Source organism: Rhamphochromis longiceps, linkage group LG12 (genome assembly GCF_057381845.1).
Source record: "Rhamphochromis longiceps isolate RC_006_pf linkage group LG12, R_longiceps_female_GT1.1, whole genome shotgun sequence".
Lineage (NCBI taxonomy): Eukaryota > Metazoa > Chordata > Actinopteri > Cichliformes > Cichlidae > Rhamphochromis > Rhamphochromis longiceps.
In genome coordinates, this window is record NC_140568.1 from 22989459 (window position 1) to 23012288 (window position 22830).

Consider the following 22830-nt stretch of genomic DNA (forward strand, 5'->3'; position numbering starts at 1 on the left):
TCACTGCAAACATGCATACTCAAACACCAAATTAAATTCTTCTCTTCACTCTTGTGTGTTGACAGGGGCCCGAAGTACCACCTCTTAGCCCACACCACACTGTCACTGTCACACGTCCAGGACAGCTTTCGCACGCATGACCTCATCATTTCAGGCAACGGTGAGTGGCAGCCACCATCAATCTGTGTCCTCGCCATCTTTCTGCTTCCTCTGCCAAATCGGCCATCTGTCTATTTTTCGTCTTTCTCGTCACCGCCTCACTTCTTCGCCCGGCATTCTGATCATTTCCTTTACACCAGCATATGGCGCAGCTATGCCTCCTCCTCTTTTCCTCCTCTGTCCTCCCACTTTCTCTGACAGGCAGCCATTGTCAAGGTCACAGTAATAAAGGCTGCGCTAGTGAGGTGACTGCTGTGTAAAGCTGTAATGATGCTGGATAACAAGGGTCCAGACCCTAACACAGACAGGCCTCTAGTGTTTTATTCATTGGCCCTGCAGCCTGCTGTAAAGTTTCACTGCCAAACTGCATGACACTCCCTGCAGCTGCCATCCTTTTATACCCCAGTGTGTGCTAAAGGGGGGACGGTGTGACGTGAGGATGCAGTGTGTGTCGGTTTGTGTGTGTGGATGCATGTTTCTGTGTGGAATTTTAATGGCATGGGAATATTTTTATTTATTTATAAGTGTTTATTTTTTCCCCATCCATCTATTCCCTCCCTGCAGAAGAGTGCTCGTACTGGCTGCCACTCTATGGTAGTATGTGTTGCCGCCTCGCAGCTCAGCCTCACTGTATGACCCAACAGATGATGAGCGGGTGCTTGAAAGTTAAGGTAAGCTGGCAAGCCTGCAAATGTGCGTTGCTGCAAACTATTCCTCCAGGGGTTGTGCTAGATTTTTTGGCATATATCCACACTTTTTATTCTTTTTCTCCCCTACCACATTCCTGTTCTCTCAATCTCATGTTGTCGTCTCTCTTTGTGTGCGTATTTTTTGCTCCTTTTTTCCATTTTTTCTTTACCTAGCAGCAGTGTGGAGGTGACCCTCAGAGTTGGACAAAAGTTCACGCCGTTCTCAAAGGAACAAACCTTTTCTGCTACTACCGGCAAGAAGATGTGGAGGCTAACGTTGAGCCAGCTTTCACTATTGGCATCAACAAGGTCAGCAAAGAAATCTGAAAGGCAGTATATTATCTCTTTGAGCTCGATCCAGCGTTAGAGAAGCAGTAGCTGCATATTTTTGGTAACACCTTAGGCATCAGAATAGATGGTAAGAAAACAAGCTTGTGGATTACCACACATTTAAATAACAAGCTCACTGGTAGACTCTGAGCCTAAAGAGAAAATTTAGCTCTTTTCTTTGCAGCGGTTCTCAAGGTTTATTTTAAAAAGCCACCTAGAGCTGTCAGCATCGAGCTCCATTGAGTTCATGAGTACCAAACTGCGGTTGTTACCTTTTGAGGTGTGACTATAGAAACGTTCATCAGGCCTGTAAAGGCACATTTCTACTGCTCAAAGCTTTGTATACACAGGAAGACCCCTCTATCCAATTGGAAGTCATAATTCTCTCTTGCCATCATTTTTCCCTGCATCAAATAAAGATCAGTCAGCTGGCCAGTCACGCTCTGAATCATCTCATTTCCTGTGTCTTTAAGAGTCGATTCCTAGACTGCTTCACAATCTTTCTGTAGTGACGCACTCGGTCTTTTGTGTCCTCTGACCTTGAGCATGCTGATAACCTAAAGCCAAGTCAATCAGATCAGGTCTGTATAATCTTTTGTGCGGCTCACATTAGAGGAGACAGAAAGAGGGAGCGCAGCATGGCAAAGGCGTGAACAGGACAACACTGCCATCTAGTGGTCATAGTCATACCTAGCCATATTTAGAGTACAGCAAGTTATGGGAATTGGGAGTCAGAATCCTTTTGTTGGATAATTGCTGGAGGGAAATGGTTTGGAAGAGCACTAATTGGTGACTTTATTAATGAAGGCTTATTTTCAGTGGAGACTTATTCATTGAACCACACTGTACTTCCATTCGTTCCCTGTTGTAGACATTTTTGCGGTAGATGATTGTATTCTTTGCCACTCCTGTGTTTCAGGAGACCAGAATACGTGCATCAGAGAAAGACCCTCTCAGTAAAGTTCAGAATATCTGCATCAGCAACCATTACGGAGGGGAGGAGGTTACGCACACTGTGACCACAGACAGCCGCGAGGAGACACACCGCTGGATGGAAGCCTTTTGGCAACATTTCTACGATATGAGTAGGTCCTTATGTGTCATTTAAACCCGCAACATGTGGTCGTTTAACATATGTTTTAAAGGACAGCATATAGTGCCGTATATTCTCCATCTGCTGCTTGATTTGTTGATGGTGACGTTTGCCTCCAATGTACAGGCCAGTGGAAACAATGCTGTGATGACTTAATGAAAATTGAACTTCCATCGCCGCGAAAACCAGCTCCTATCACACCGAAACAAGGCTCTTTGTATCATGAAATGGGTAAGAATTCTCCTTGTGTCAAGGTGTTTTTTGGTCACTTATAACCTAATGTGAAAAATAAAGCACTGTGCCTGCATTGCATGTGGCTGTGTTGAATTTCTGTTTCTTGAGTGCACGTGCATCAAAGATGCTGTCAATTACGTTTTCCTATCCGATTTCTCAAACTCACTCTCTGCTTCACTTCTCTGTGCTCTAAATAGAAGGGTTCTTATCTCTGACGTGCTGACTAACTTGTCTTCTGTTTCTCTATTCCTCTTTTTCCTTTTCACGTTCCTTTGTATGTCATATCTATCCTTCCTCGCCATTTCCTGTTCCCCATTTCCCTTATTTCCGTGTGAAATAACGTAAAATTAATTTCATCACGCTTTTCATAAACTTTCACCGTTCATTGTAATGGTTGAATTATCTTGATGCATGAATGAAATCTTTCTTTGTTTCCCCATCACTCCTGTTTGAATGAGCGTGTATCCTTTTCCTTTTTTTGTCATGTCCATTAAAATTGCCAAACTACCAACTTTTCCCTCATCCCCGTCTCTGCTCTATCCCAACTCTCTCACCAACTTCCCTGTTGATTTTCCTAACCCTGGCAGCTCCTCTTGCCACACCCTCCTGTGAGGGTCTTCTGCTGCAGGATAACGCTGTGTCTGCTGAGATTCGTGCTCTGCTCTCATCCTATTACAACGACAGGTGAAGTAACAGGACTAGGACTCAACATGAATTGGTTTGTGGTAAATGTTGCAATCCCAAGAAGCTGGAGTCTGCATTCTGAATAGAATTATGCAGTATTGTAATCTGCATGAATTGGAAAGATGTCATGAATACACTCAAAATGTTAAAAATATCCTACAGTAATTGCTATCTTTAGCACTTGTTCTAAAGAAAAAACCCTGCAATTTAGATTTAATCCCAGGAAAAACTGATCAGTCTGTAAAACTGGTCTCAGGTTTACTCCATGGCGGCATACTAATAAGATTTGCCGCTTTTCTCTTGCAGTTATTGAGTCATCTGATGACCTCAGCAGCAACGTGTCAGACATCCTGGCTCGGAGAATGCAGGAGCTGGAGCTCCGTAGCCAGCTAGGCACCTCTCCCACCTGGATGTCTGCGTTTGAGGAGAGCAATGCCAGATGTACTGGCCGCTCTCGTCACTGTACTCGCATGTCTGGCCACAGCCCCTGCACCCCTCATCGACTGCCTCGGAGTCCTGTGAGTCCTCACCGCTGCCCACAGCTCGGCCTGCTGTCTTCAGACGCAAGTCTGACCTCAGATAGCGACAGCCACTGTAGCACCAGTCCCTGCTCTCACCACCACGGCTGGCCTGAACCTACTTCCAGCTACTCTCTTTTGTCATCTTCCCCCTCGCGTCTGAGGCCACGCACTCTTTCTTTGGATGCTAAGCTCAGCACCCTTCGAGGGAGAGGGTACGGAGGTGGAGGGACCTTCCAGTGTTCCTGCCAGCCGCCTCCCTCGTCCCTGCTTGCTCCTCTCCCCATCTCCAGTCGCTCCCCCCGGTCAAAGCACAGCACACAAACCACGCTATCCTGCTCCAGCTCCACCTCAAGCAACAGCTCCAGCAACAGTGAGGGCAGCCACAGCCCAGAGTCATCAGAGGGAGGCCCCTTCTCTAGGCCCTCCCCAGCTCGACGCAGCCTAAGAAACCTCAGGGCCAGACTTGATCCTCGCAACTGGCTCCAGAGTCAGGTGTAAACTTCATTTCTGACAGTGGTTTTTTTGGGGTTTTTTGCTTGCCTAAAGGCAACAGTGCTTATTAAACCATGGTTTAATTAGCTTAACACACGTGAACCAAACTCAGGCAATCTGCGATGCCACATGCACAGCCCTGAGAAGGATGCCTCCAGCCTGCCTCTTGGTGGAGGACGAGCCATGGAAGACCCTTCTTGGGCGAACTGGAATGTCTTCTAACACAAAAGACATGTGACAATCACTGCAGGAGTCTCTGACATTTGCTTGGTTGCCACAGTGTTTCAAAACAGTCCAAAAGTATTTGGGAGGTACTCTGCTTGCTTTGAGAATTGATGGTAATGCTGCTTGGAAGAAGTTGATGCTAACAGATAAGGGCATGCTCAAATTCATGCCACACTAGGTCTACTTTCTGTCTTTGAAAATCTGATTTTGAAACTGGAAAAAATAAAAACAAAGTAAAAAAAAAAACACACATTTTGAGTGGCCAGTGATCCTGGCCACTCAAACATGTCTGTTAATGCACTAGTCGTATTTTGACTGGATGTTTCCTGTTATGTTCAAAAAGTTTGCAGTGTTTGCAGTATAGAAGCCAGTTAGCATGAGGTAATATGAACACACCAGTCAAGATTTTTCCAATATTAGAGACTGCTATGTGTAGAGGTAAGGGTTATTTGTCGCCTGTACTGTGATACTTGTTTCAGTCTACTTATTATTCATGCTATTTGTGGGGTCTCCCAGAACGACTATGCACCATTTTTGTTTTCATGCATGTTTTGACTTGCAGTTAAAATATTTCTTCGTCAGATCATTTCAAATGATTCTGCAAGTGCTCATACTTACTGTACTAGTTACGACTGTGATCTCTTCAGGGTAAAAAAATCTGTGCTCTCCTCTTATCTGCACACTATTGACAGGCTGCCATCAGACTAAGTAATAGATTTGTAATAGATAGTATTACATCACACAGTAATAGATCACACAGTGCAACTCCTAAGCAAACTGATTTTAACCAAAGCTCAATTATTATTGAAAACCCAAGCCATACTAATCTGCAGCATTGTTTGTTTTCAGTTTCCAATCCTGCCGTCCAGCGATTTATTATCACGCAACAAAGAAAGAAAACTGATTTAATCTTGGCGAAATTCTAAAAAAACATTCTAAAAAAAAAAAAGTGTGCTTACATGAACTCTAGTCAGTCACCTTTTTAATGATTTCTTAACACTGCCGCCAACTTCTTGTTACATTTTTGCTAGTTAGACAGTCAGTGCAGTTTCTTCTTCTTACAGAAAACCTTATAGGAGGGTTGGTGTTGTCAGTGCAGTAAATCTTTGCCTCTTTTTTTCCCCGTTTCCGTGTTTATTGTGGACTCTGGAAGCCGTTGCCCTCTTGGGGACTCAGAACTCGAATCATTTTTACTAAGATCTGTCGTACGCTGAACGACAGCATTTGTTACTGTAAATTAATTTTTATAAGTTAACAAATAAACCTCCTGTATTTGGTTTTTTTTTTGTTACATTACTGAATTTGTTATAAATGCAGCTGTGTTGATATTTGATGATCATAATATTAGATAACGTGCAGATCTTTTAACTGTCACAGATAACATTGAATGTTATAACCTTGGCGGAGTTTCCCGTGTTGGCAGGCTTCGTGTTCTGCATGTATGCCATCCTCGGAGGTGAACTGAAAACGAGAGATGTGGAAATCTCGTGTTTAAATAATATAACATTAAATAAATGTTTTATGAATTAAAAATTGTCTTTTCTTATGTATCCAAATTAACATGTTCTGTGTATATTTTTATGGTGAAATTCTTTAGTAATGCACTGAACTTAAAAATAAAATCTGATATTTCTGTTAGAAGGTTAAATCACGCTACTTTTCTTAATTTTGTACACTAAAAGCCCCCCAAATTAAACCCTTTCCATGCATTGAGAGAGGTTTCCATCAGATCAGAAAATGACTTTAAGTTCTCTATCCTTTGAACATGTGTTGGATCATATTCCATCCACTTCTGTTCTGCCCCTTTTTCCCTCTCTTGCAACAAATCCCATTTGAGTTCCCCCTGGAGAAGCAAATCCACTTAGAAGCCGCCGCAATCTGTGCTGCAAAAGACTCAAAAAGTAGGTAGAACAGAGACTTTTATTGTCTATGTTTCGATAGCAAAGCCGCAGATTAGTCAATAGTACAAAGCACAATTGCAAACATCGGAGGTAGTCGACACTGAGTCTTCACTGAGCATTGTAATATGCATAGAGAACACTATGGCCATAATGACTTTGTTTCAAATGTCTCAGAGGAAAACCCAAAGCGCCCTGTTCTGTTTGTAGTGCAGAGTTGTGCTATTGTTGTGCTATTGTAACTTCACGTATGCTTAAAGTATAAAAATCAAACACTGAATTATATTAACACCGACATATACATATTCATCAGCATATAAGACCAGTAAATATTTTTATAATAGGCTTCATATGGTGCTGATTATTCACTTCTGTAACCCAGTAGGGACATTTCACACAAAGTTTGGCAATTACTTGATTTTCAGCTGGATTACATAAGTAAATGGACAGCATTACGTTAAGTTGCAGATAAAACAGAGGTAACCCCGCCCCCAGTCTTCCATGTCCTCCATACTAAAACATCTCTCTTTGTGCACTTGCTTCCTGCAGCTCAATGACCCACTCTCATTAGCAGGCACACCGTGGGTTGCACACCCGCAGAGCCACCCCAGCCAGACTCCTCCAGGCAAACGTGGAGAACTTTGCAGGGCATGTTTCAGCCCTGCTGATGTACGTGGAGGCAAGCCGATGGAGCCGCTTCGCACCGAATGCGTTGTAGTGCCCTGGGAGGACTTGGTCGACCTGTTAAATCAATTTTAAAGCCAATAAACATGTATTTTATTTAACAAATAATGTTTAGTACATGTTAAATTATATTGTTTTAAGTATTAGCACAGAAAACACAGCTTGTATATGTAGGCTAATAGATACTGGTATGCCAAATTTCAGACATTTTCATTATAAATCTATGAAATGTTGATATACGGTGCTTTGGGATAAATACCCCTGGAAAAAAAGTGGAACTGTGTACTGAAATTGTGAGGCTGCTCTCTAGTGGGCCTTAGAGTTACCTGTTCGCTGTCCACCAGCCCAACCAGGCGCTCACAGCTGCTTATGTAGTCACTGACATGGCTGTAGGGCAGCCAGTCAATCATTGCGCCGTCATACACAACGTCGCCACTGAAAAGCAACTTATTGTCCCGGTCATGAAGGCAAATGCTTCCCCGAGAGTGTCCGGGCATGTGAAGCACAGTCAGCTGTCTATCACCAAGATTGATGACATCACCTAAGCAGGAGAAAGAGAGGTTGAGAAGGCATTAGGTTTTGATAATTATTCACACATACAAACATGGCATGAACCGTAATCACCGGCGACTATGCATTTAAAATCTTAGACTGTCATGTCACTGAGTCACACAGATTCTGTGACATTCAGTATATCATCGATTTGGTCGAGGCCAGTTATGAGTTGCACTGGCAAAAAGGGTGAAGTTGATACATCAGGGAATGAGATATACCAGCTGCACTGCAGTAGTGGCTCTGACACAGCAGAACAAGTTACTCTACAATACTGCATTTTGCATCAAACCCCAATGGATATAGTGGTTCAGCAAATACATTATTTATGATATAAGCTTTGTGTATTATTATGTGTGCTATTCTGGTGAATGTGTGCTTTACATAAAGACTCCAGTGACCAGTGCTTTCAAACAATGTATCCACTTTCACATTTATCAAGTAGGTTGATTCAGCTCGCCACCTGCTGATCTCTGACCCACTAATAATAATAATAATTTTTAATAATAATTTTTTAATTTTTAATTCTACAACTGTTTATAACGTGCATAGTTCACATTTCTGTATAGCTGTATATCTTATATTTCTGTATAGTTTTTCATATTTATATCCTGTTCATAGCCTGTACATAGCTTGTACTCACTACAACCTGTACATACTTATAGTTATAGAATATTCACAACATACTTCATACCGTGTACATTATAACATACCATAATAGACCCATTTCTGTAATATACTTACATATCTATATTATTGCTAATATATATTTGTAATAGATCTATATCATGGCTAAAGCACTTCTGGATGGATGCAAACTGCATTTCGTTGCCTTGTACCTGTAAGTTGTGCAATGACAATAAAGTTGAATTCTATTCTACTATAAAAAAATTGTTTAAGAAAAGAGAAGACTGTGTGGTTGTTACTCCGTGCAGAGGGATGCTTTCATTAAGTGTGACACCAGTCTCTGTATGCTCTTCTTCTTTCTTGGAAGCAAGAGAATACATCAAAGCCATCACACTGGCTTAAAATAGAACAGCTCTGCAGATATAGAGAATGAGCATATAGTTGCTACCAATAGAATTTTTTTGGTTGTTTTTTTTTTAAAGCATCCACTTCTAATAGGGAGAAATTGTCTGTACCTGCATTCCTTGGATAGAATATCCTGTTTTATGTAATGGGATAATTGCACCTGTGTAATCACCAGTCCTGGCCTCATGTTGCTGCATTGAACTGGTTCCTCTAGCCTACTTTGTAACTGTAAAAATTACTGGCAGACCGCCCCCCTTGTCCCATCCCCACTACCTCCATTACATATGTAATACGTTTCGATGTGTGAGCTAGCAAGTCATTGTTGGTCTTCTGCCAAATCGCTGTGCAGAATCTGAGGCTGGAAACGACTCTGTAGAGCGTACTGTGCTCACACTAGGCCTGGTGCATCCATCAAGCCCATTACTGTATCGATTATGGTCCTTGTCACTAAGTGAATGCTTTTAGACCACGCTGGTATTTGATCACAGATCCATCCCTCTAGCCTAAATCAAATCTACAAGGGCTGTATCTCCTACCTACCCTCCTGCAGTATGTGTGTGGGCTGCACAGCCTTGACTTTGTAGTGCCTTGCCCTCCATCCCGGGCTGGGAGCCTCGGCTATCTCCCTGTCGCTGAGCCAAGTGACCGTCTCGAAGTTGTCTCCGTTGGCCAGGGCATCGACCTCCGCGCTGTGGACGCCCACCTGTTGGAACTGATGCAGACCACCGGAGTGGTCGAAGTGGGCGTGGGTGGCGATGGCAAGCAACGGGTTCTTCCTCTGCGGGTCTTTTCCCAGCAGGCCTTTGGCGTCGATGTATTCAGGTAAGCTCCTTAAGCCCAGACCCGTGTCTATCACCACGTCCTGGTGTGTGCCGCGCAGCAACCAGATGTTGGCTCGGTTCTCCGACTGGTAGAATCGCTCCTGGATCCAGAAGATTCCGTCTCCGAGCGATTTGTGAGCGTACCAGTCGACTGCAGACATCCCAGTTCATTCGCTTGTCGAAGTAGGGTTCAGTATGGTGTCGTACTGTCAGGTGATTTATTGGGGGGAGAGGTGTAACTAGCCTACCAGCTACAGATGATATGTTTTCATTGAGGTTAATGCGATGGTGGCCGCAGACACACCCTTGTAGGAGGACACTAAGCTCACTGGGCAAACCGATAAACGACGGCAGCTTAACGTGGGTTGCAATTGGCTATACGCAAACCACGCCTCCTCTGTCGTCACGCAGAGGAGGAGCGAGTTAAAGCCACATTTACGCATGCTGACAGTGGCGTATGGCGTGTGCAGGTTTCCAAAGCCGGTGCTAGCTAAGTAGTATAAAGTCTAAGCAGTATCTTCATTAGGTTCAGCTGAAATGTATGTGATTTTTAAGAAGTTGCCGAGGGACAGATAAAACCGGCCAGAGAGGTACATTAAAAAACTGAAACATGCGGATCCAGTAAGAGCTAAATATCGCTGTCCAGCTCTGAAGTAGACTGTGCTTTTTTACATTAGGCGCAGTATACTAACAGGCTTCTAGTAAGTATTTCAACATACTATACACGCAGAGTGCGTCTCTGATGCTGACTAAAGCTTCATTGCTGGCAGAGTCACGCTAAAGGCGATGGAAGCTGTAGTACGTTAACTTTCATCAACACGTGTTGACTGGAGATATGTGGACGTGTGTGTGTGTGTGTGTGCAGGAACAGAGGAGACCTGCAGCCATGGCAGGCAAGGGTCGTGGAGTGGGTGCTTTTACCTTCAATATTGACGCTCTGGGCATCGGCAGGGGCAACATGCCAGAAGCCAGGGTGGGGCCCAGTCCTCTGTTTCCAGTAAGTACCGAACACAGTCTTTTACACACACACACAAGCGCACACACACACACACACAAGCAGTATGTCAGATTGCATTTCAATATAACAAATTCACCTCTAATGCTCAAAAGGGTTGAGGTCAAACTTTACTGGAGTGACTTTAGGAGAGACCTTTTTGAGAGAGGTAGGTGAAATTTGCATGGAATTTGAATAGCAGACTATATACAGTGGACGTTTACTTATAATAAGTTAAGGTTTATTCTTTGTAATGAAATTTACAAAACATTTTACTGCATTTGTATTTAAATGAAGGCAGATGAAAGTATATTCATCGTGCTCATGGCCAACATGTGTTTAAGAGTTATGACCCAATGAGTGTCTCTCACAGTGTTCACAAATAAGCACAAAGGGGGTAAAGGGCAATAATGTATGTGCTTATGTAAAATTCATGGCCAGGTTTTCATTGGCCGTGTGTATTCCCCAAGAATATGGCAGATATTTACATTCCTCTTGGATTCTGCCAGGATGCTTTATGGGGATTTTTTTTTTCTTTTAAACACAGTTTGGACTATGCTATGCTTACAATGTAGTATATTTTGACTATTCATACTGAAAAAGTTGAACACCTTTACATGGCAGTCTGAATTTCAGTTAGATTTGAAATTTATTTGCACTTGAACATCATTAATATCGGCATTACATCATCCGTACTTCTCCAGAACACTGATTTTAAACCAGTTCCACTGAAAGCTGGTGAGGATGAGGACTACATGCTGGCCTTAAAACAAGAGATGAGGGGAACAATGCAACGGCTGCCACACAACATCAAACCTCAGTCCAATAAAGCAGGTGAGGAGAGCGGTGCATTAGAAGCCTGACATCAGCTGAAATGACGCTGTAAGACAGTTGTCTGCTGTTGGGGAAGATAATGCAGCTTTTAGGAACAAAGACTTTCAGTTAAGGTCATATCTGGGACAGGGAGAGATGCAGATTAATGACAGAATATTGAGTTACAGATGTCTCATCTTGCGAAACCACAGATTTCTTTTGTCTGGATTACTGGCTTTTTAGAACTCTCCTGTTCCACAGTTAGCTAAATGTAACCATGTAAAGAAGTCAGTGTATTTTATAGGGGGAAGGGGGGGATTGCTTATTCAGCAGGGGGTCTGTGGTGAACATGACTATAGGGAAATTATCTATGAAAAGGAGGTGCACCCAGTTCTTCTGTGCAGAAGCAAATATACACACATCATGACTGATAAACAGAGAAGCAGCTGCTTCATATCTACAGCCTCTTCAGCAAGACTCTCATCCCACGGTTGGGCACTACTTCCACTGTCTTAGATAGCTGTTAGACATTGTACTCCATCCCAAACCTGCAGTAAAAAGAGAGCTGGTTGATGGGCTGTAGAGCAGAACAGATATTAAACGTCTTTTAGCTTGATGAGACCAAGGCCTATTAACTTCTCATCAGTGATCATCATTGAAAACAACTAGTCTGTCTTTGACAGGAAAAAAAGAAGGATTTGTTTGACAGGGCTCATTGTATTGACGCACAATGGGAGCGTTGAAGGAACTCTGTGAAGATCCAAGAAGGAGAATTGATAATTTACATAATTTGGGGAAAGTCTATTTGAGCTATTTTTAAACAATATCAGATTCCAAGTTTTCCATTTTCTGGAAGAAGATCCGAACTGTTACCCTCAGATAAGAGAAAATTGGTTAGGATGTTCACAACAACCCAAGAACAACCGGGTCACAAGTCTACCGTGAAATTGAAATTACTCAAAGACCAGCCGAGTTTTAGTTCTTTTGCCGACCACAAAAGAATACCCTGCTCCAAAATCAACAACTGAAATTTGCAGCTGCCTACATGGCCAAATTCTCGTCTGTAAAAAATCAACAACTTCAAATTCACCTTAAATCCACAGCTAGACGGTTGAAATTTTGGACACAACTGGGTGTTCAAACAGGACAGTGTTCCCAAATGCACATCAACATTTAGTGTTATCAATCCTTTCATCCTTCAAGGACTGCCAAAATTAATCCAAGCTTGTGTAACAAATTCTTTGGGGGTTTTTTTGTTTTGTTGTTAGAGGCATTAATGGTGCATGCTGTACAGTCCTTCCACTCTATAAAAATAAGAGTTCAAAGAAATCATTAAAGCCCCGAATTACCATCACATTCATGCCATTGACTGTATGCAAACTACTGACCATGACAATGTGGGGTGAGGATCACGAGTAACACTGCAGTTTGTGTTGACGCACAATAGAGTAAGTGTTTTTAAGAGTATGACCTTTCTTTTGTTTACATGAAAACAGAAGTGGAGAGATACACCGAGAGATACCTGAAGCAAAGCCAGATTGATGACAATGAATGGACTCCAGGTACGTATGTAACACATCATCATGGGGTTAGGTGGAACACAAAAAAAGAGGACGATGATAACATTTTTATTTTTTTAGACTGGAACCTTTTTCCAAAAGAACTGATGCCCAGAAGAAAACGACCTCGAGCTAAAACGGGTACATTAAACACAATATGTATGAAATGACATTTCTTTTTACTTTCTTTGTTACTATAAGAATAAAGACCCAATGTTTAACTCCAACAGGCACAAAGAAAAGTGCGAAGATATCACGCAAGGACGCAGAGAACATTCTGACCAAATTAGATGTAAGCTTCATTTAAATTTACTGTCAGTTCTCTCTCCACATCTTTGGTGTTTCTCGTGAGTAATTTGATATTAATGTCAGGAACTGGCAAACAAAGATGACCCTGAAAAATCAGATGAGGAGACTGAAAAGAAGCCAGGAAATAAGAATGAAGAAGAGGAAATTGAAGAGGAAGAATACGAAGAGGAGGATATTGAAGAGGTGCAAATTTCAAGATGTACTGAAAAATGTGTTACACATAATGATCAATATGTGCAAACTAGATCTGACATTGCTTTTTATTTGTCCCGTGTAGGAAAACGACTACATAGAAAGCTACTTCGACAACGGTGAAGATTTCGCCGCGGACAGTGACGATAATATGGATGCCGAAGCAACATACTGAGCGTCTCTCAAGCAAGGAAGTGCTGAAGTTAAACATAATGTGACTGCTTCTTTTGGTTAAATATTGCACATGAGTTGGGAAAGCTGTTCAGTAGAGTGGAGCGAATTCTTTTCTAATCAAGCTTTCGTTAAAGACTAATGTAAATAAATACTGAAATATTTGCACATGGCAATAATTTATTCAAAATAGATTTATTTTTCATCCTCTAGTCAGGTTTCACAGGTTGAAAGGCACATACTGTTAAGAACACACAATGCTCTGTCATAGAATATCAACTGAACACAGTGATAAAATAAAAGGGCTACATAACAAGTCTAAAAATTGTACATAATTACAAATGCGTTATTGTGGGAATATTGTGCATTTTCCTCACCATGCTCTTATTTATATTTTTGATTCTTAATTGGGGAAAAAAAAAACCCCCAGTTCTTTCAAGCAGGATGGAAATTCAAGAAAAATTCATTTTAACTCCAACTGAGGATCAATACTGGTAGTGTACGTAAAAACTGATGTTCAGTCTTCAAATAAATTTATTTTAATTACACACAGTGGCAGCAATCCTAACTTTTCCAACAAGTACCATTGGAAAGTGCAATGTAACTAACATGGCAAAAGTTACAGCTCAAACATCTTTTATACAAATCCACAAACTCCCTGGGCAGCATTTGTGTGTAACCGGCTAAAAATTCTCCAGCACAGCTGACTGCAAAGACACCATCTCGAGTTTACAGGAGACACTCAGACCAACTATGAAATACAGTCACTTTTAAAAAGGTTGAAGCAGCACAGCATTGGTCTATCAAACCAGACGTAAATCTTGCAAAGAGTTGGACCCACATTCAGTCTGTCAACTGTATGCAAATGGAGAGACGCAAGTTATGATTGTGGCCACAACTTAATCTTTCAATCCTCCAAAGTTATTGTCTCCTGTATAGTTCAGCCAGATGGATTAGAGTGATGTTTTAAAAGTTATCTGTAAATGGGAACATCAGGATAGTTCTATTAGTTCTCTGAGTTAGCGACACATTTTAGGTGCTATGCTATGTTTTCTCATTTTCTCTATCTCCACCGTCTCCTGCTTTGTCCGCAACCCGTCCCTGCTGAGTTCCATTAACTGCAAGCCTACGTTGAGCATCTCCAGGAATGTCTTGACTCCCGATCGAACCGTTGCCTTGTTGAGACTCATGAGAGAAGCCTTTCTGAGTTTGTGTAGGCATACCATGATGGCTAACGTCAGCTTTCACAAGAACTTCATAGTACAACAGATAAAAGATGGGTGTGACGATGCCGACAAAAAGCATGATTGCCACAGCAGTCCACCATCCCATGCCCCAGTCTGCCCCATAATAAGGATCCTTCCTCTGTACTGGTTTATATCCAGCTTCTCCTAGTAATGGCTGCTGCTGCGTTAAAGAGGACACAACCTCACTGAGGCCGCTCCGAGATGGTCCTGTGGATTTCACCAGCCGCTCAATGTCCTTGTCCTTCTCCATCAGGAATCCTTCCACGCTGTCAGTGGAAGAACAGGAGTCCATGGAGGATTCAGAAGGGAGAGAAGTAATGTGCGAGACCTGAGGCGGGTGTCTAGTGCCTGTGGGCGAGGCAGATTTGAGAGTAGCAGCGTTATGAGTCTCAGTGAGGACACTAAAGCGCCTCACAGGAATCTTAACTGAACGCAGGGCAAAAAAGTCCTGCTCTGTCAAAAGGTTGTTCGCACGCTTGATGTCCGCCACCTGGGATTCACAGGGGGAAAAAAATTATAAGTAATTAATAAGCCACTTACAATTTGCTGTCTGTTAAACCTGTACTTGAACTCTTTACATGCATATATAAAAAAACACTGATTATAATAAACTTTCCACAGATGTTTGTCAATCTCACATATCTTTTCTAAAAAAGTGCTGCTTTACATATAATAAGAAATCATTTTGAAACATTGTAGTGAAAACTACAATGTTTCAATCTGAAGGTGTTAGGTTGCTTCCAATTCTTTGTTTAGCAAGCAGTTTCAATTTCAGAAATTAATAACCACTATCATCATAAAATAAAGTGAGCAACAGCAGCTTACCTACCTACAACTCACCTGCTTTCCTAGACATATAAAGCAACAAAGCATGTTTCTGTACGTTTCCCACATAAAGAGAAAAGTGCAGGTGTACAAAAACAAACAAATGAGGATTTTAGTCCATGCTGCAAAGGAGAGGTAAGACAAACACACAAATCTAAGTAAACACATACTGAGCAATGGTACTGTAGGGCGATGCTGTTCAGAGTGTCTCCCTCCTGGATATCTCTGGTCAAATAGATAATGTCATCCATTCTCTCTTTAGAGGTGCTCCTCCGGAGTCTCTCTCTGCCACGAGGCCGAAGCTCATAGCTTTCCCCATCCTCTTCTGACATATCATTTTCTGAGCTGTTGTTTCCGAACAGATAGGCATGCCCGCCATTGGCAGGCTGCACCATGGTGGCTGACTGGAATCCATAGTGCTGGCTTCTGCTGGACATTTTTCTTCACTGTTTTAGGCAGAAGGAAACAATGGCTCAGAGCACAGGCTGATAGACTGAATCAAGAAAAAAAAACTTATTAGAGTGTGCATCTTAAAATCTATGGGCTATCCAACTTACTTAACATGTGCTACTGTAGTTCAACAGAATAGGCATTAACATTTTGGCTGTATATACAGAAAACACATCAATCCTGCTATGATCTGACAGATAAGACTGATTACACTGAATGTTTTAGTCTCAACCTATACCACTATGATCATGCTATATGATCAGGCTAGTCAGCTCTCAAAAAGGCTCAGTCAGATCAGATAAAGGTCCACCATATCACAATTGTGAAATAACTGCAAGGCAATACTATGTTATCAGTTTAAACAAGAAGCCGTCTATTTTTGAACCAATGTAAGGCCAGACAACGAGTGCTATGTAAGCAGCATCTAGTGCTGAATGGTTTAAACAACGGGCACACCAGCAATCATCTTCTTATTCAAGTACGCAAGCATGCGATTAACTAACCAAGCTCGTAAAGTGATATGGTGGCTAAAATTTAAGGTTAGCAACTATTTAGCTACGTTGTTGTCTACGAACAGCACAATGCTGCTACACTCTCGCTTTTCTCGTAAAACAACGGTGAGGTGTGGGACGATTATATTTCAGAAATAACTGCGTAAGTTAAGAAACACTTTCTTTAAGCCATTAAACAACTGTCTTAAACAGACTTTCCAGATCCTCTCCAACAAGAAGCGACCCATCTCCACGGGCTAGGCTAGTGCTAACTGGAGTCCACATTTATTATATCGCCACCGCTAATGAGCTTTGTGTCCCGTTGATCAGCAGTTGATTAAAATGTCTTTAGGAAATCGTTTACAACTACCTTTGCCTGATAAAGTGAATCCCGATCCCTCAATTGTTCTTTCTACTGTCCATACTTCCACTGGATTCTCCTTGGTCTCTCCCTGTAGTCTGTGTGTTACGTGCCTGCTAACCGCTATTGAACTGCTACCGCTCACGCCACGTCAACACAATATTTACGTAATGACGCTACCACACGCGACCGCAGCGCAACCTTTATTTTTTTGCCGCGAGGTGGCGCCCAACGTCAAGTAAAACTGCGTGTACGTGTCGGGAGTGAGAACGGGTTTCTCTTGGCTGGCCTGGAAACGCCTTGGTGTTCATATTCATATTAATATTCTTATTCTTCTATGACAAAAAAGTACAAGTGTTCATTTAAAGAAATAAACAGAGCAGTAAGAGATGTTTTTTTTTTATTTTCCTTAGCCGAAGGCCGTATCGTTTGTTTTCTGACCTGGGAGTTGGATAGTCCTGGCTCAGGGACTTTTTTGGACGCCCTGTGTCACTACTGCTTCTGGCCTCTTGTTGTCTTTTGGTGTGTTTGGTGTGTTTTCAGAGGTTTCACTCAAGGTCATATTGTTCATTTTCTTAACTAGGAGTCGGATAGTGCTTGGCGTCCAACTTTTTTGGCTGCTCTGTGTCACTGGTGCTTGTCCTGGCCTCTTGTTGTCTTTTGGTGTATTTTGAGAGTTTTTGGTATCACTCAAGTTCATATTGTTCTTTTTCTGAACTTGGAGTTGGATAGTCCTTGAAGAAGAACTTTTTTGGATGCTCCGAGTCACTGTTGTTTCTTTTTTCTCAGTGTCTACTCTCATCCTCTTTCTCTCTGGAGAGTAGCTCTCAGAGTTGTTTTTGCTGCCTTTGGAAATCTGACTGTATTGTCTTTTCAACACAGTTTTTCTTCACAGGTTCGTCTGTTTTTCCTTCTTGGAGAGCAGCTGTCGTCACTTCTGCAATTCTGTGCAACATAATTCGGGCCTCGCTTCCTCTTGAGTGGAAGCTGGAAATTTGTTTCATAGAAATGATAGTTGTTTTATTTTCTCAGTTTACACCCATGTTCATATTCGCGGTAGCTGCGAGGTTAAACTAATGGCTTTGTTTATAAAAGTACAACAGTGTACTGTTGGCTGTGAACACAGAGCCTTTATGGGGGCTAAACCCTGCCAAACGTGTCTGTAAACAGCTAGATTAACCTTAAGCCAGATAGATTCCGTTTTGTCTTAACCTCTGTCACTATGAACAGGATATAGTTAATATAGTTTACTCTAATTAAATACAGAGTAAACTGTATTATTTATATTCTGAATTACGTGTCCGTTGGTTACCACTGCTGACCCTGGGATATACAGTATAGCTAAAAAATAGTCTAAGAGACTATGCATAAAGAAAAAGAAAAAAATTGCACAATTCTAATAAGTCTGAAAGTCAATATTTGGTATGACCACATTTCTTCAACATAGCCTGGACTCTCTTAGACAAGCTTTCTTGTAATTTCTTAAAGTAGGCTCCAGGAATAGTTATCTAAGATTCTTGAAAGACATTCAAAGCTCTTCTTTGGATGTTTTCTGTGTTTTTTCTGTTCCGGGTGTGAGTTTACTGCATGGGAAGTGTGTTTGGTATCATCGTCACACTAAAAAAATAAAGCCGGTGCCAGAAACACTCTTTCCGCACTCTTTCTGTGTTTCATGGTGCCTCAAATTCTGACAGCAGTTCATAACTCCATAAACTTTGCCAAGTTCCCCAACACCATGTGGCTTAAATGCAGCTCAAAAATAATGACAGAGCCTCCACTGTGTTTTACAGATGGCTGGACTCTGTACATACTGAAAATGATTTGAACCAAAAATCCGAACCAAAATGTTTGGAGTAATCACTCCGCAAGACCTGTTGCCACTGATTTTCAGTCTCGTTCTTGTGTAATTTGGCATACCTCAGCTTTTTCTCCTTGTTTTCCTTCCTCATGACTTCTTGACAGCCACCTTTTCCACAGACCATTTCTGATGAGGCTTTAGTAAACAGAAGATGGATCAATCTACGGGCCAGATCCATCTCGAATGTCCTATGTGACGTCTTTGCTGGATTTATTTGTCTATTTCTAAAGGATATGATTTTCAGATACTGTTCATCTGCTGTAGACAATTTTTTTAGCCTTGCCACTTGTTCATTTTCCTCAAATATTGGCTAAAGATAGAATTTGATGTATTTATTTTTATCCGTTACGTGTAAAGACAACACTGCTTCCTCATTTGAGTTAGTTGCCTGTTTTAACCTTGAATGATTCATAAATCAGTATTAAATGGCTTATCAAATATACTTCCTAGAACATGGACAATGTACAAGGACTGGGCTGAAAATGGGTGGAAAAGCAGCCAATGCCCAGAGAAAAACTTTAGAAAAGCTGAAGAACTATTGCTCAAGAGTACTTAAAGTAATTAGTAATGTATAGCAATGAATGAATGGTTTCTATTATCATTACACATAGCGCAATGAAATTTGGTTTGGTTTGCTACTGAGAAAATAAATAAATGAACTAAATAAAAATACCTAAGTTAACCAGAATAAAGCGCATAAATTTAAAAAAAAAACGAGGTGTAGCTCAAGACTTTTGCACAGTACTGTATATATTATTGTATAAAATTGTGTGAACTGGGACCAGCTGTAAATGAAATTCCTCAGGTGCTAATTTGCAAAGTTTGTGGAGAGTATAAGTGGCAGACGACAGCGAAGAGGAGAGCGGCTCTCCATGCCTGCTCAGCTCACAAGGTGGAGCTGTCGGCCAGCACAGCGTGCGCACGGTAGTGTGCGCCCTTCAGAGACAAATGGGATTAAAACATCTTGTCTCATTAGCAGCGACCGGGAGACGAGCTCGAGTCTCGGAGTAGCTGTAAAGTAAGCTTTCTGCTCGGACAGCAGGCCGTGTTTGTACAGTAACAACAGCTACAGCTGCCACATGGCCGCAGGAGCCCGGAGTTGTGTGTAGAGAGGAGCAGGTCTCACAGAGCCGTGTCCGTCTCGGCTATTTCAGCCAGCTCCAGTCCCGTTACATGACAGACGCGCTTCTACCCACGTTGTTCACGGAGAGCTAAAAGCTGCCGAGTGGAAGGTTCGGTGTCAGATAACACGAAACGATGCAGTTACCGGCTGCTGTTTGAGAAGACTTGGAGCCGAAGATCTTCGGAGCGCACACTGATGTTATCCACAGAAATAAACATTATAGAGCACAATATTTTGGACTGAGAGGTCAAGCACGGTGTCAGGTAAGTTAACACGATTCGTGTTGTGTGCTTTTACTGAGATTTTTCTGTCTGTCAGTGTGATTTGTGAGTTAAGAACGAGGATGAGTGGCGACCAGCAAAACTTTACAAGATTCATTTCACAAAGAGCTGAAGATGCGTCCGATGTGGTTTCGTGACACTCTTGTATTACAGTCTGTTAGGACAATGCAGCCGTCTTGGATTTATTTCTCAGTAAGCCAGTGAGAAATGACTGGTTCCTCCAGCCGCTAGAGTCAGCGGTGGATTAATAGTGGGAAGGATAAAGGAAACAAATGAGTAGCGATACCCCTCATCAATTATGCCAGACAGCTCAAGCAGACGCATTGTGTAAGACTATAAGAAAACGATTAAAAGTGGTTGGCCGCTGCTAATTTCTTTTTGCCCTGTGCCAAAAATACCCCTCGGTGCAGCTAATAAAATTGAAAAGCTTAAATATTGATTCAGCGCAATCAGTAGATGAATGGCCGAGTAGCCCATTGAGGACGGAGACAAACGCTTCCATGGTTACATCCAGGATCTCCAGTGTGATTACTCCGCTTTGTGTGGGTTTTCGCTCTCCCACTGAAATAAAACAACAACTGCCACACATGGTGAGCCGGGGGACCTTCTCATAGACTGACTAATCTATAGGCTTACTCGGGCCATAAGTAATCTTGGCATACTTTGAGTTGCGCACATGTGCTGCTACTGTTAAAGAAACGAGCGGCGCCTTTAGCCCCATTGTGATACTGCTTCTTTTTGGGGGGTTATTTTATGCAGATGGCTCCATAATTTACACCATTTCGTGGGGTGGGGTTTGCAGACCTTAAATAATTGAACATCTCCTCCTGATCTCTAATTGATTTGACATGATGTCATCTTCGTGCGTCCTTTGCAAATCTCTTTTGTTGCCTCCTCTGTGGTGTGGCCAGCAGAGTTAAATCCTTTTTTCTCACTGGGGAGGAAGGGTGGGGAGCTGTTTCTGTATCCATTCAGCGTCTACACCTGCTCTCCATCAGCTGTTTCTTCTGTGAATCTTTGTAGAAATTAGTAAAATGATTTAATCAATTTTTTCCCTCTTTTTTACAAAAAAGCAGAAGTTGACAGGGGGTTCACAGTTGTATTGTTTTTAACCTCCTCTCTCCATTCTCATCATTAGAAAGTCATATGTCAGAGTGAGTTTGTTTTTGCAGATTGGGGTTCTCTAAGATCCTCACTTGCTCAGAGGTCAGGTCCTTTGTTTGTCGGTGTTTATGTCATTGCCTGGCAGGGGTCAGCCCCCATTCGCCTGTGCAAGGGGCTGAATGTGATTCACTGGGCGGAAACTGTTTTACTGCTCGCCTCTCTTTCCTTCTGTCTCACCTCCCTAATGGCTGCACGGTACAAAGGGGGGCAGTGCCATAAACAGACTATTCATTCATGAAAGGTGTTGGACGGTTGCACGATGCAGAAAGGATGAGACCGATATTTTGTGGGGATGAGAGGTACTCTCGTTTTAGTGTGTGGGGATAGAGCGAAAGAGTGGATGAAGGCACCATGCAACAGGCTACCCCCACCCCCACACACCCCCCATTGAATCACTTGCTTCACAAGATATGTGAAGCACATCTTTTATCTATCTCTCTTTGATTGAATGAAATTTGTGGAGTTTAATTAGAACAATGCATGACGTGAAGGCTACTATCTGTGAACAGATGCCTGTGATCTTTTTGTTTGCTTTTATAAGCAGACGGTATAAAAAAAAGTTATTTTGTTTTCATCCACAGTTTTGTGCTTTACTAAACCATCTTTTTGCATGGTAAAAACACAGGATAGTAAAGAAATGTGTAAAGAAAAAGAGTGGATTCAGTCAGTATAAGTTAAAACTATTGTTTTATGGTCAGGTTGTCATTTCATCACCTTGAAAGGGCACCGACTTTGAAATGATCACGTCTTTGAGGCAGATTCTTATTCTTCACATTGAACTTGGCGTTATGCAAGGATCTGGTGTGAAAAATGAAAACAAATTCCTAAAACAGTTGTTAGAATAAATGTTTTTGGGTCAATTTAAAGCTAAAATGCGAAAGGTTTCTCCATACCTTTAGTATGGAAAATATCCAAAAGACATGCAGCTCAATTTAACAATGTTTCCACTAACAATCAAAGACATGACTTTTTGGATTTAAGCTTTTTCTGTTTTGTGTATAGTGACTGGATTACAGTAATGAATAGGGACAATTTCTGACCCTTTGGGGTGAATGTCCTCAAGCAGGAGTTTTTTCAAATTGAACTCTTTCAGTTTTTGATATTATTCCAGTGTGTTTCATATCGATTACACAACAGCTGACACTGTGTTGGGAAGATCGTTTTAATAGGATTTTCATCTCCCTTAGGAGACATTGAAAAGGTACAGAGAACATAAAATGCAGGACAGTATTTGATTAAAAAAAGTAAATAAAGTAATCTGTACCGTTCATATTTGATGTTGAGATCTTGTTGTATGTCCTTTTGTCTAATTAACATTCAGCATGCTCCTTCTGGCTCCTCAGCAACAAGTGAGACTGGAGCTATGCTAACTTCAAATGTCGCCCTGCTTTTTATCTGAACGTTGATCATTATGTCTAATACTTCATTGCCTGGTCTGGTGAAGCAAGCTTAAGATTTTCTAAACTGACGAATTCGAGCCATGAATAATTGTCTTGAAATGTTCTCTCTCTGTTTTACTGTTTTGTACTTTGTTTTTAAAAAGTAATTTGACAGTTGGTGCTTACACACGGGAAACAG

The 22830-nt window shown here is 41.8% G+C and overlaps 5 protein-coding genes across 10 annotated transcripts in view; 3 read left to right on the plus strand and 2 right to left on the minus strand.

Moving 5' to 3' along the window:
• rtkna (rhotekin a) overlaps positions 1–5959 on the plus strand; it is a 53687-nt gene extending 47728 nt beyond the window's left edge. For 4 of the 5 annotated variants that reach the window (XM_085425221.1, XM_085425223.1, XM_085425225.1 and 1 more), the window contains exons 6-11: positions 66–160; positions 724–830; positions 1023–1157; positions 2098–2263; positions 2398–2502; positions 3496–5959. In XM_085425221.1, coding sequence (XP_085281347.1) covers positions 66–160; positions 724–830; positions 1023–1157; positions 2098–2263; positions 2398–2502; positions 3496–4208 — 1321 coding nt within the window. In that variant the 3' untranslated portion in view covers positions 4209–5959. The remainder of the gene's footprint in view (positions 1–65; positions 161–723; positions 831–1022; positions 1158–2097; positions 2264–2397; positions 2503–3495) is intronic. The other variant, XM_085425222.1, reaches the window with a different exon arrangement.
• Positions 5960–6329: 370 nt separating this feature from the next.
• On the minus strand, positions 6330–9716 carry mblac2 (metallo-beta-lactamase domain containing 2). Its single transcript, XM_085425229.1, has 3 exons — positions 9134–9716; positions 7336–7550; positions 6330–7066 (listed from the first exon to the last, which is right to left on the minus strand). Exons 1-3 carry the CDS (start codon positions 9573–9575, stop codon positions 6893–6895), a joined length of 831 nt encoding a protein of 276 aa, XP_085281355.1. The 5' UTR covers positions 9576–9716; the 3' UTR covers positions 6330–6892.
• A 132-nt stretch (positions 9717–9848) lies between these two features.
• polr3g (polymerase (RNA) III (DNA directed) polypeptide G) lies at positions 9849–13617 on the plus strand. The gene is made up of 8 exons (XM_085425234.1): positions 9849–10115; positions 10280–10411; positions 11113–11242; positions 12718–12783; positions 12862–12921; positions 13011–13072; positions 13153–13272; positions 13367–13617. The coding sequence occupies exons 2-8, from the start codon at positions 10301–10303 to the stop codon at positions 13454–13456; spliced, it is 639 nt and encodes a 212-aa protein (XP_085281360.1). The 5' UTR covers positions 9849–10115; positions 10280–10300; the 3' UTR covers positions 13457–13617.
• A 228-nt stretch (positions 13618–13845) lies between these two features.
• Positions 13846–16973, minus strand: lysmd3 (LysM, putative peptidoglycan-binding, domain containing 3). Of its 2 annotated transcripts, none has more exons than XM_085425232.1 (3): positions 16836–16973; positions 15695–15970; positions 13846–15189 (listed from the first exon to the last, which is right to left on the minus strand). In XM_085425232.1, the coding sequence occupies exons 2-3, from the start codon at positions 15959–15961 to the stop codon at positions 14497–14499; spliced, it is 960 nt and encodes a 319-aa protein (XP_085281358.1). In that variant the 5' UTR covers positions 15962–15970; positions 16836–16973; the 3' UTR covers positions 13846–14496. The 2 variants fall into 2 exon arrangements, with proteins under 2 accessions (XP_085281358.1, XP_085281359.1); XM_085425233.1 differs by having other exon boundaries at positions 15695–16017; positions 16836–16952.
• A 2685-nt stretch (positions 16974–19658) lies between these two features.
• adgrv1 (adhesion G protein-coupled receptor V1) overlaps positions 19659–22830 on the plus strand; it is a 130280-nt gene continuing 127108 nt past the window's right edge. The window contains exon 1 of the mRNA XM_085425235.1: positions 19659–20070. The gene's annotated coding sequence lies outside the window, so the exon portion shown is untranslated. The remainder of the gene's footprint in view (positions 20071–22830) is intronic.